The 12,057-nt window shown below is 33.8% G+C and overlaps 1 protein-coding gene across 1 annotated transcript in view; it reads left to right on the top strand.

The window, feature by feature from the left end:
* ZNF804B (zinc finger protein 804B) overlaps window positions 1-12,057 on the top strand; it is a 498,952-nt gene that overhangs the window by 401,427 nt on the left and 85,468 nt on the right. Inside the window, exon 2 of the mRNA XM_012779578.2 lies at window positions 4,098-4,241. Coding sequence (XP_012635032.2) covers window positions 4,098-4,241 — 144 coding nt within the window. The remainder of the gene's footprint in view (window positions 1-4,097; window positions 4,242-12,057) is intronic.

The following is a 12,057-nucleotide window of genomic DNA, read 5'->3' as shown; positions in this document are numbered from 1 at the left end:
AGGGTTATTGTGAAGATTGAGTTAACAATTGTGAAGTGCTTGGCACATTTCTGGTTTACAGTGCAAACTCAATGGGGGTTAGTGTGTAATAATCATTATAATAATAAAAATAATTTGGTAGCAAACATCTATTTTTCTAATTAAAGGCATTACTCTAGACAGAATACTTGCTACTTTACAGACATGCCTGTTATATATAAATATAAATTACTTGGTGTGAAAAAGTACATGTTCTCTCCTCACACCCAAAACATTAATTATAAAAAGTAATTAATTACTATAGAATTCTTACTGAACCACAACATAAAATGTCCATTGTCATCACCTAATGTTTTAAAAATGACTTTTGTTAAGATAAATGTGGTATTCAATTAGCAATTCATTTTCAACCTTTTAATGAATCATTGAGAATGGTTAACAAGAATGTTTCTTTTATTTCACAATTTTTCTTCCCTCATATATGAGCTTCCAAAACCTCCTTCTCTGGACAAACTCTAGAGATGTAAATTTTAATAACTGGCAAATTAATGAAGGAATTATATGTGAAATCCTGTGTGTCTATTTTATTCATGTTTTTAATTTTTTAAATTTACTGATACTGAGAATATGTAGGTATTTTTACTACTTTCATATTTACTATGTACTCTATATATATAGATTGTATAATTATTTCAGAGACTGAATGCCATCTTGATTTACCTCCAGGGCTATTTGATTAGCAAAAGTATCCTGCCATTCCACAAAAGGCCAAGAAACAATATGTGCTTACAGTGTATCTAATGGTATGATATAGAAAAAGAGAGGCAGAGAGAGAAAGACACACACACAAACACACATAGAAACACTGACTTCTTCCTTTAATTATTCTTAACTAATCTGAACTGGGCAACCTTCTATAGCAAGTTGTGATTATCACTTTATCACAATTTATGGTTTTTACCTCTTTACATGCAAATCTTACCCTCACCTACTAGACTATAAACTTCTGAAGGTAAGAACCAGTAAGAAATTGACTTTAGAAGTTGTTCAAGAAGAGATTCTTGAATGTATGAATACTTAATAGTTAGATGGATGAATGTATGGTTTGATGGGTAGATTCAATGGATGAGGCATTATGATACAATGAAAAGCATGCCCCCATTTTGCCATTACTTAGTCCTCGGATTTTATACAAATCATAAAATTAGTAAACATCAGTTGTCTCTTCTGCAGAATGGTAAGTTTGGGTTATGTGATACTTTTCCTACTAGTCTAAGACCTTATTCTTCAGTTTTTCAGTGCATATAGCTGGACTCATTAAGCTCTGTTTCAGAAGATAATTCAGTTTTACACTTTAGCATAGGCCTCGCTCATGCTGGGTAATATCAAGGACCACTGGGTTAGGGTTCTTTTACTATAAGTTAGTCCTCATTACCTAAACAGCTCTAACCTCAGTTTTTAAGTTCTGTCAAAGATTCTTAAAGAAACTTTTCTTTTTTTCTCTTTGAGTCTCTTGATTTTACCCACATTTTGGCTTTTATCTTCATCTGCCTGAGATTTCTACCTTTACACTTCAGTTTATGTTTGTATGTTTTGCTGATGGCATTGATAACCCACCTTCCCCATTCTTCCTGTCTTAATAAGAGGAGCAGAATATACACTGAGACTGTCATGAGAACCTTAGAGGGAAAGGGGATGGGATATATACATCATTTCCTGGAAAGAAAAATGAAGCCAGTAATGTGATATGTAATTTAGTTTGATGACTTTGTAAAATGTGAGCATTCAGGATATGATGGTATAATATCTGACTTAAATTTGGGTAAAGCTCTCTTAAAATTATAAAATTTTGAATCAAAAGCCAGGTAATATGATAATTTAAAAATGTTTTAGAAATATAGGGTATTTAGATGAAGGAACCAGAGTAACTAGAGAAGCCTCACTCCTGCCCATTGAACTATTGTTATAAAATCTCTTACATGACCTAAAATAATACAAAAATACATTTTTAGCCACAAATTCACCCTGAATTCCCTGTTATCACCCTCTCCAAGTTCATGAGGCTGAGGTAGTTTTGAGCACCAAGGCAAAGTTGACCAATGTCCAAGGCAACATGGTAAATTTTCTAAGGCAATTGTGCCAGTTTTATAATAAAGTAAGAACTCTGATTAAATTAAAATAATCCCTAGTTTCAATCTAGTTCCTGAAATCTTTCTAACAAAAAACATGGGGGAGAAGTACCTAGTGAGAAAGACTGGATGACAAATAATGATTTCTCCTGATTTTAAGCCTACTAAACCAGGAGATTTGGCATTATCTCATTGTCATGCTCCTGTCTCATTTCTCAAAAGTGACTACATCAGCAGGTCATTGTCTAAGTTCTTTGAGCAACTGGGTTTTTATCCCGAAATCAGAGTTCACATACTCATTACTGGATATATCCTGTCCAGTAGCTCTGATATCCTCCATTACCCTAGATGTAACCAAATTCTTACTTCAGTTTTCTTGGATAGGCAATTCAGGTATTTGGTCTTGTGCTGTTTGTTAATGGTACTCATGCCCTTCTTGCTTTTTGTCATGTGTTTTGCCTTTCTTTATTTGGACTTAAATCATTATGTTCTCATATCTGAATTAATTGTCCCATCATTTCACCCTAGTCTATGCCTAAATTCTTTCTGCCACCTTTCTTGTCTGGTGTGTGGTGTGGCTGTGATGTAGGTGCATGGACTGATTTCTTTCTATTGAGGGTAGTCATTTTGAAGAAACAAAGATAAAATCAATTCATTCTTTAGCTTGTTCATCCATTCTTCATACATATTTATTTGGTATCCTCTATATGTCAGTCACTGTTTTATTTGGTATTAGAATAATAAAGAAGAACTTGTAGAATGGTATCAGGCATGAATACAAAAAACACAATTATCCATTCATTTATGTGATGCATATTAAATAGGCACCTATTCTGGACTAGACAATATGTTGTTTAGCATTGTGGACAAAAAAATGAATAAAATGGTTTCTTCCCTCAGAGGATTTGTGGGAGCAAGAGACATGAAAATATTAATAGATAATGCCATGTGCCATATCTGGTGATAGAATTAAAGAGAAAAATGTAAAAGCAGGATTTGATAAGAGATGATGTTAAGGTAAGAAGAAGCTTTTATGGTATATTAAGAAAGTTGGCTTTAAAAAAAGATGGTAAGTCATGGCTGTTTACTAATAAGGGAGCTAGGCACAGGTTATTTGAATTCAAATTCCCCCTCTACTCTGTGACCATGAATGTGTGACCTCTTTAAGGATTGGTTGATGCACCTACAAAATGCAGATAAAAATAGAACCTAACTCATATGGTTGTTGTGAGGGATGAATGAGATAATTCACATACCTGGTACATAGTTTATACTAAATAAGAATTTGTCACTGTTATTCTATAGGCAGTGACAGAATTCAAGATGATTTTAAGCAGAGAAATGATATAGCCAAATCTATTTGAGATAGAGCATCCTAAAAACTGTAAAGAACAGTTTTGAAGAACACAAGATAAACTCACTGGCAATGTCTAGCACAGACTGATGCTCATGGAAGAGACTTAGGCTGGTTTTGGAGTTTATGAATATCCTGGGCTGTAGCTATAGTGGGAATGGGGGAATGGGGGCACCCCTGGGAGAGGGTATGGAGTGGATAGATTGGTTGGCCAAAGATGGAATTGCATGGGACACAAAAAGTTAAGGGTTAAAATCAGACAAAGAAAAGCCTATGAAGGAGATAAAGTAAGAATGTCCGGTGATGTCCTTGGTAATAGGCAGAACCACAACCTGGAAATGGGTGGCAAGAGGAAGGATGAGGAAGGATCACGCTGTGGCAGAGGGATACTCTGGGAGAAGTCATGTTCTCAACATGTGTTGATTGATAAATTAAGGATGATGCTAAACTCAATGTTACTTTCACAGTGCCATGAATTTCCAGGAAATAATGAGCTTCACCATATCCTTTTAGTCACAGTAAAATTAAATACTAACTTGATTAATACATTATATTAGTAATATCTTATTAATATAAGATCTGGTCATGCTATTAGACAGAAATATAACAAACATTTTTTTTGCCTTTTTTTAAAGGATTTTGCAGAAAAGGAGAAATCTACAGCAAAGGCCCTGGAAGACGTAAAGGCAAACTTTTATTGTGAATTATGTGACAAGCAGTATCACAAACACCAGGAGTTTGACAATCATATTAATTCTTATGATCATGCTCATAAGCAGGTAAGCCAAAGTGAGAGAAGTCCTTCATATTCCTGTATGTATACCTTCAGAACAGAACTGCATAAATTTGACCTTGTTTATTGCTATCTAAGACTCTAAGGTGAGATCATTTTATGTTTTATTTATCTCCCTGAAAGGTTGTGCTTCCTGTTTAAATGTTAGGCAAAATAATTTTCTTCTAGCAGTACCATAAAACTTGAGTTGGACTTATAGATGATCTAAGAGTAGACTGCCTTATTTATTTTAGAATTATATACAATTGACCCTTGACCAACATGGAGGTTAGGGGTGCCCCCCCACCCTGTATAGTCAAAAATCTGTGTATAACTTTTGACTTCCTCAAAACGTGACTACTAAAAGCCTTCTGACCAGTGACATTACTGATAACATAAACTGAGAATGAACACATAATTTGTATGGAATAAATATATTGTATACTATATTTTTACAATAAAAGTAAGCTAGACAAAAGAAATGTTACTTAGAAAATCATAAGGAAGAGAAAATATATTTACTATTCATTAAGTGGAAGTGGATCATCATAAAGTTATTTGTCATTATTGTCTTCACATTGAGTAGGATAAGAAAGAGGAGAAAGAAGAGGGGTTGGTCTTGCTGTCTCATGGGTGCAAAAGAAGAAAATTCACATATAAGTGGACTCGTGCAGTTTGAACATGTATTGCTCAAGGGTCTACTACGTACGGGGAAACTAGAACCCAGTAAAAACAGTGTCATAGTCAAAATCACCTAACTAGTTAGTGGCAGAACTAGAATGCTGGACTAGTACTAAAACAAAATCTATTACAGAATCTGTTATAATCTACTTCTTTCAAGGATTCCAAGGTATAGGAAATGCTATGTCTTTGGGAAAGTGATTCTCACTAAAAGATAATATTTTCCTAAGAATACACTCTTAAGAGTGTCTGAGTTGAAACTTTAATAAATGAACCATTGCAAATAAGCATACAACAAATTCAAAAAGGTGAAGTCTAGCAGTAATAGCAGGTGAAAACACTTCAGTTTATTTTCTCAAAACATCATATGTGTTTTTGTAAATGTAGGTAAAGTACACATGGCTGTTAATATTCTCTACTTCCATTTGTCTGTGAAAGAAGAGGCTATTGTTCTCATTCTGTTAGGTTTTATCTTTGCCAGTTGAGAAATAGAGATACTGGCAATTCAGGAATTAAGATACTGAAATACCACTGACTGAGAAAGAAATTCCACATGGTCAGTGGATTATTGTTAACAGATGTGAGAAGTTACACATTTCTGGCAACAAATAGTCCTGATATATTGGAATCTATGGGAAAGTGTTGTATAGTCTATGTCTAAAATATTTATTAAGAGTGAAGAAAAAGGAATATTTTGTCATATATCAGTAATATCTATTGAGTGCATACTAAATATATGTCCTTGGGAAATGCAAGGCTGGTGAAGACACAGTTTCTATCCTTAAAGATAAGACATATCTATCTATCTATCTATCTATCTATCTATCTATCTATCTATCTATCTACAGATTTACATATATATATATATATATATATTTGTCTATATTTCTCTGACAAGGCAAGATAATGAGATAAATTGCTTTAGGACTGTGATTCCCAACTTTTAGTGTACTTAATAATCATCTCAGAGCTTGTTAATAATTCAGATTCCCAGAATCTCCCTCAGATATTCTAATTTAATAATTCTAAAATAGCGACCAGAAGCCTGTATTTTAACATGATTTTAAAATTGAAAATTTTCAAACATACATAAAAATGAACCCTTTAGTTCATTAAATATGAAATGTCCGATTTTGAATCAAAAGTTTATTATATCTCAAGCAAGAAGCAGTACAATTAATCAAAGTATGCACCTAACCTATTGACGCATTTTGCCATCTTAATGGTAGCTTGCTTATGCCAGCACTGAAGAAGCCTGGAGAGTGGATAACGATCACGAAAGGTATTTTCCACAGCTTGTTGAGAATGGAATATTTTTTCTTGTAAGAAGTGGTCCAAAGCCTGGAAGAAGTGGTAGTTAGTTGGTGCAAGGTCTGGTGAATATGATGGATGACAAGAGAGTCTCCAAGTCCAGCCACTCTAGTTTGAGCAGCATTGTTTGTGCAACATGTGGTCAAAAACTTTATTACAAGACGATTAATCTATCTCTATTGACTGATCTCAGCTGCTTCATTGCAAGCATCCTCATCATTTCATCCAGTTGGTTACAATAGGTAACCACTGTAATTGATTGACCAGTTTTCATAAGGCTGTAGGGGATAATACCAGTGCTGGACCACCAAACAGATACCATTACCTTTTTTTGATGAATATTCAGTTTTGGACTATTTTGGCACTTCATTTTTATGCAACCATTGTGCCAAAACCCTTGCAATTGTAAAAAAAAATCCATTTTCCATCACACATAACAATATGGTGTAGAAATGGTTTGCGTTTATGTCATGACAGCAAAGAAAGGCAACGTCGAGATGATTTCTCTTCTGATGCTCGTTTCATGTGGAACCCATCTATCTAGTTTCTTTACCTTGCTGATTTGTTTCAAATGTCCAATATTGTTGAAATAATGACATCAAACCTTGTTGCTAATTCATGCATAGGTTGAGATAGATTCATTTTTACTACAGCTTTCAGCTCATCATTTTCCACCAGGTGGTTCATTTTCAAGATTAAAATTATCATAATGAATTTCTCAAACTGCCGACATACTGTGTCCATTAGCCATATCCTTCCTAAAAACTTCATTGCTATTTCAAGCTGTCTGTGCAGCATTGGTTCCATGACTGAACTTATATTCAAAAATAACATGAATTTTTGACTTATCCATGGCTTCACAAAAATTGCTCTAAAATTTTTTTGAAAGATAATCACAAGCCAAACCATGTGTTTGATAGAATGTACCTTTGCAATAAAAATAAATCAAAAAGTGTCAAAGTGAAATATCAGAGATATCAACTGTCAAACTTAGTACTTGAGGAAGTCGGCCCTTTCATACTTAATAACCTAAATATGTGGCTATCACCACCACTTACTCACACCTCCGCCACTGCTACATTATTTTGAAGCAAATTCCAGATATATCATTTCATCTAAAAGTATTTCAAGATGTATAATGATGCTTTAAAATCGGTGCTTTAACCATTACCATAGCTAAAAAATTAACAGTAATTCCTTAATATCTGCTAGTGGTCCTGTTTCCATAGTTGTCTCATAAAAGATTTGTAAATTTGGGTTCTTTGAAATCAGGATCCCAAAATATCCACACTTTGGGTTGACATGTCTTTAAGTTTCTTTTGATACATTTTAATCTATACATTTTCAATCCCCTTTTAAATTTTACTCCTTGCAGTCTGTTTCCCACATTTGGAATTTTGCAGAATTTTACCCAGAGTTGTCTTTTCACACTTTCCTTAGTCTTCTGTATTTCCTTTGAATTGTTTTACAATAAAAGAGATCCATTCAAGTTCAGATTTATATTTTTTTCTTGGTAATAATATATTAGAGAATATATTGTGCTCTTCCATAGGGCAGCCTATGGTGCCTGCTGTCTCTCTTTTGGTAAACTTAAATTTGATCAGTGGGTTTAGGTACTATTGTCTTGATCTGTCCACCATTAAATATCCCACCAGCCTTTTTCCACTAATGCTTTTTGTAGCCATAGGTGATCATTTAGCTTAAATCCATTACTTAATTTGTAGTTGTAAAATGGTGATTGTATCATCCCTTTTGCATTTATTAGATAGAGTATGTCTATAAAGAGAAAATTCTCATAAGCATTACCCTTTATGAGATTTTATGCAGGTGGTCTTTAGGCTGCATATTAAGAAAAAAATTACTCTGGGGATTTGGAGAAATAAAAGACCAGGTGAGGTCTCATGGAATAGGGACGTTTAATTTGTGCATTTACACATGCATTTACACATGCATAAGTAGATGTAGGTGTTTACACATGCATAAGTAGATGTAATAATAAAGGCTAGATGGGATAGCATTCTTGACAATGGAAATACAGTATAAGAAGTTAAGGTGAGGAAATGGAGGAACACAAGGCATCCTTTAAGACCTGTAGGAAGTACTGGACTACCAGGGGTGAATTCCCTACAGGTCTGCATGCCACAGCTTCCCTTGTACTGTAGAATGCTGCCTAATCAGTTTCTTTTTTTAAACTACTTTTTTCAATCTTATTTCCATTGTCTCCCCAACATGTTGATAAAACAATCTTTCTCAATCTTCTATTCCATCTATATGTCAATTTCTGGTTTGTTTCCTTGTTTGTTTTTAGACTTACTGTCATGCTAACTTCCCTGTGCATGCTCCTTCATCAAACTATGATTGAGTTTCTATTGTGTGCTACTGTGCTAGTTGTCGAAAATGAACAAATTTGGTTCCTACCTTCAGGGAGCTCATCATCTAATTGAGGAGACAGACAAGTCAATGGACCTTATGATATATCGATTTAAATGTTGCAGGAATTATATACTTAGAATACTTAAAAGAGAGCATACAAAACTGATTTCAGAAAGAAGAGAAGACAAGTGGGCTGGATTTCTCTCATTCTTCATTTTGCATTCCCATTTCCATCATTCATAATTAATCTCTTTCCTGAATCATTCCTAGGTCTTCTAACTGGGCTCCCTGAATACCTCTGGTATTTTCCTTCCTCCGCACCAATTTACCCACTCATGGTCAGATAAATCTTTCCAGACTACCATATCTATACTATATCTAAACCATATCTACTACCTTATCTATACCATATCACTCCCATCTTAGGGAATCTTCAATTGTTGACAGCTGACTGAACTTCTTCGCCTGTCATTCAAAACCTCCACAATCTGGCTTTTGCCTCCATTTCCAGATTTATCTCCTGCAACTCCAGACTTTCCCTACACTTTCTCAAAAGATGTCTTATGCTTTCCCACATGCTCATCTTGGCTCATAATCTCCCCTCTGCCTGGGATGCCCTCTCATCTTGTGGCTGTATTTCAGCATGCACTTCTGCATATTTAATGCATAGATTGACAGCTTGTATGTAGATAGTAAGGAAGCTGAGATTTCATGGTAAATAATTTACCAAAGCATTTTTCAAACTTTATTTCTTTTGCTCAAAATCTATTAATATTTTGGGGAATTTTTGTACATGCTGCCCACTTTGGGAAACACTGGAATAATTCAATTTGCTGTAGACCTTGTTAGACTATTTTCTTGGATAATGTTGAAATACTTCCATTTAAAGATTTATTTTGGCCCAAAATATTTTGAAAATTACCTCAATTTTATATAAATCTGAATTTAAAATTACCCTTTTAAATGAGACTGAATTTTATGCATAGAAATAGGAAGTATGCACTAAAGTAAAACATGCAATATATCTACATATATATTTAAAATTTCAAAGCTAAATATGTACATTTTGTTCTTGTTTCATTAAGGGTTCTTCTTGATTGTGATGATGATTATAGTGATGATGGTAGAGATGTGGCTGATAGTATTTATTGGCTTCAGTAATATGAATAGTTGCCATAATTTTATTTTCCATGTAGATTCAGATGAAATATTTAGCCTCTTCTATTGAGCTTCCAACAATATATGGTCTTTTTGGTATGCTCAGAAGTAAATCCAAATTCACATGGAAATCATTCCTGTACTTATCAATAAAACAGCTTAGAACTAGAAACAAAGTGATTTTAATTTTTCTGTCTGTATTTCTTTCATTCATTTATAATTAGTCAGGATTCTTCAATTTAATAAGTGATTTCAAAAGCTTTTTATACAAAAGCTTTGTATCTAAAAAGCATTTTGTATCTTGTATCTAAAAAGCAGCATCTGGTAACGAGATGCCTCCAGATTTGTTCTTTGTGCTTAAGATTACTTTGGCGATTTGGGCTCTTTTCTGGTTCCATACAAAGCATAGAATTATTTTTTCTAGATCTGTGATATATGATGTGGGTATTTTGATGGTGATTGCATTGAATTTGTAAATCACTTTGGGTAATATGAATATTCTAACAATGTTGATTCCACTGACCCATGAGTACATGTTTTTCCATTTGTCTGTATCATCTGTGATTTCTTTTCTCAGTATTTCATAATTCCCTTTGTAAAGAGCTTTCACCTCGTTGGTTAAGTATATTCCTAGGTGTTTTATTTTCTTTGCAGCTATTGTGAATGGTATTGAGTCTCTGATTTGACTCTCAGCTTGACTCTTATTGTTGAATAGCAATGCTGCTTATTTGTGTACACTGATTTTTGTACCCCAAGACTTTGCTGAATTTGTTTATCAATTCCAGGAATCTCTTGGTAGAACCTTTGGGGTTTTCTAGATATAATATCATATAATTAAAAATAGCAGTTTTACATCCTTTTCCCCAATTTGGATACCCTTAATTTCTTTCTCTTGCCTGCTTGCTCTGGCTAGGCCTGTCAGCAATATGTTGAATAGAGTGGTGTCAATGGGCATCCTTAGTGGGCATGTTTTCAGCTTCATTAGGGAAATGCAAATTAAAAGCACAATGGGATATCACCTTAACCCTGTTAGAATAGAATGGCTTTTATTAAAAAGTCCAAAAATAATAGATGCTGGCATGGATGCAGAGAGAAAGGAATGCTATTACATTGTTGATGGGACTGCAACTTAATACAACCTCTATGGAAAACAGTATGAAGATGCCGCAAAGAACCAAAAGTGGGCCTACTGTTTGATCCAGTAATTCCACTACTGGGTATTTACCCAAAGGAAAGGAAGTCATTCTATCAAAAGGACACCTGCACTTAAATGTTTATTGTAGCACAATTCATAATTGTGAATATATGGAATCAACCCAAGTGTCTGGCAATTCATGAGTGCATTAACAAATGTGGTATATGTATGCTATAGAATACTACTCAGCCATGAAGAAAGATGACTTAATGTCTTTTGTAACAATTTGGATAGAACCGGAGACCATTATCCTTAATAAAGTACCTAAAGAATGGAAAAACAAACACTGCATGTACTCGCTATTAAATTGGAACTAACTGATGAGCACATATGTGCATAGAGGGATGTAAAACTTAATGGAAATCAAGCAGAGGGGAGAGGGGCTAAAACCTGCCTACTGGGCACAATGAACACTATCTGGGTGATGGGCACCCTTGTAACATGACTCAAACATTATAAAAGTAATCCATGTAACCAAAAAAAAAAAAAAAAAAACCCAAAAGCAGCATCATGTGTTTAATTTATTTTATTGCAAAGATTATATTATTCATAGTTCTCTTGTAATTCTAGACAAATAAGATAATACATAACTTTAAAAAATAAGGTAAAACAGTCTGTGATTCATAGTTTCTATTGGACATTTAAGCATATTTTTCTATAATTTGATAAAACATTTTAAGACTTTTTCTTAGGTACTATTTATGAAGAAAGATAGCTCATCAGTAACAATGCTGATTTTTTCTTTTGTATTTCTTCAATGAGGAAAAAAATAAATTTCTATCTTTGATGATCTCATTCTATTTATAGCTCACATTTTCAGAAACAACTCAATTATCTTAGCTATTGCCTTGAACTTCTTATAATTCTGTGTAAATGTTGAGCATTATTTCCAAAGCAATTTGAATGTGTATACAAATTACAATCACTTGGATAAAGACAACACTGTAACTATTAATATAGGTAACATGTCAATAACAATTAATTCCTTGTGAGACTACCTACAAGTCTTATTCCTTTTCTCAAGACTGTTAGCTACAAATGTATTACTGGAATGAATAATACACATTCTCATATGCACAGAATTCTCTCTTGCCCCAGAGACATT

This window comes from Microcebus murinus, chromosome 9, assembly GCF_040939455.1.
Source record: "Microcebus murinus isolate Inina chromosome 9, M.murinus_Inina_mat1.0, whole genome shotgun sequence".
NCBI lineage: Eukaryota > Metazoa > Chordata > Mammalia > Primates > Cheirogaleidae > Microcebus > Microcebus murinus.
The sequence above is the reverse complement of the archived record's forward strand: the minus strand, read 5'-3'. Positions and strand labels throughout refer to the sequence as shown.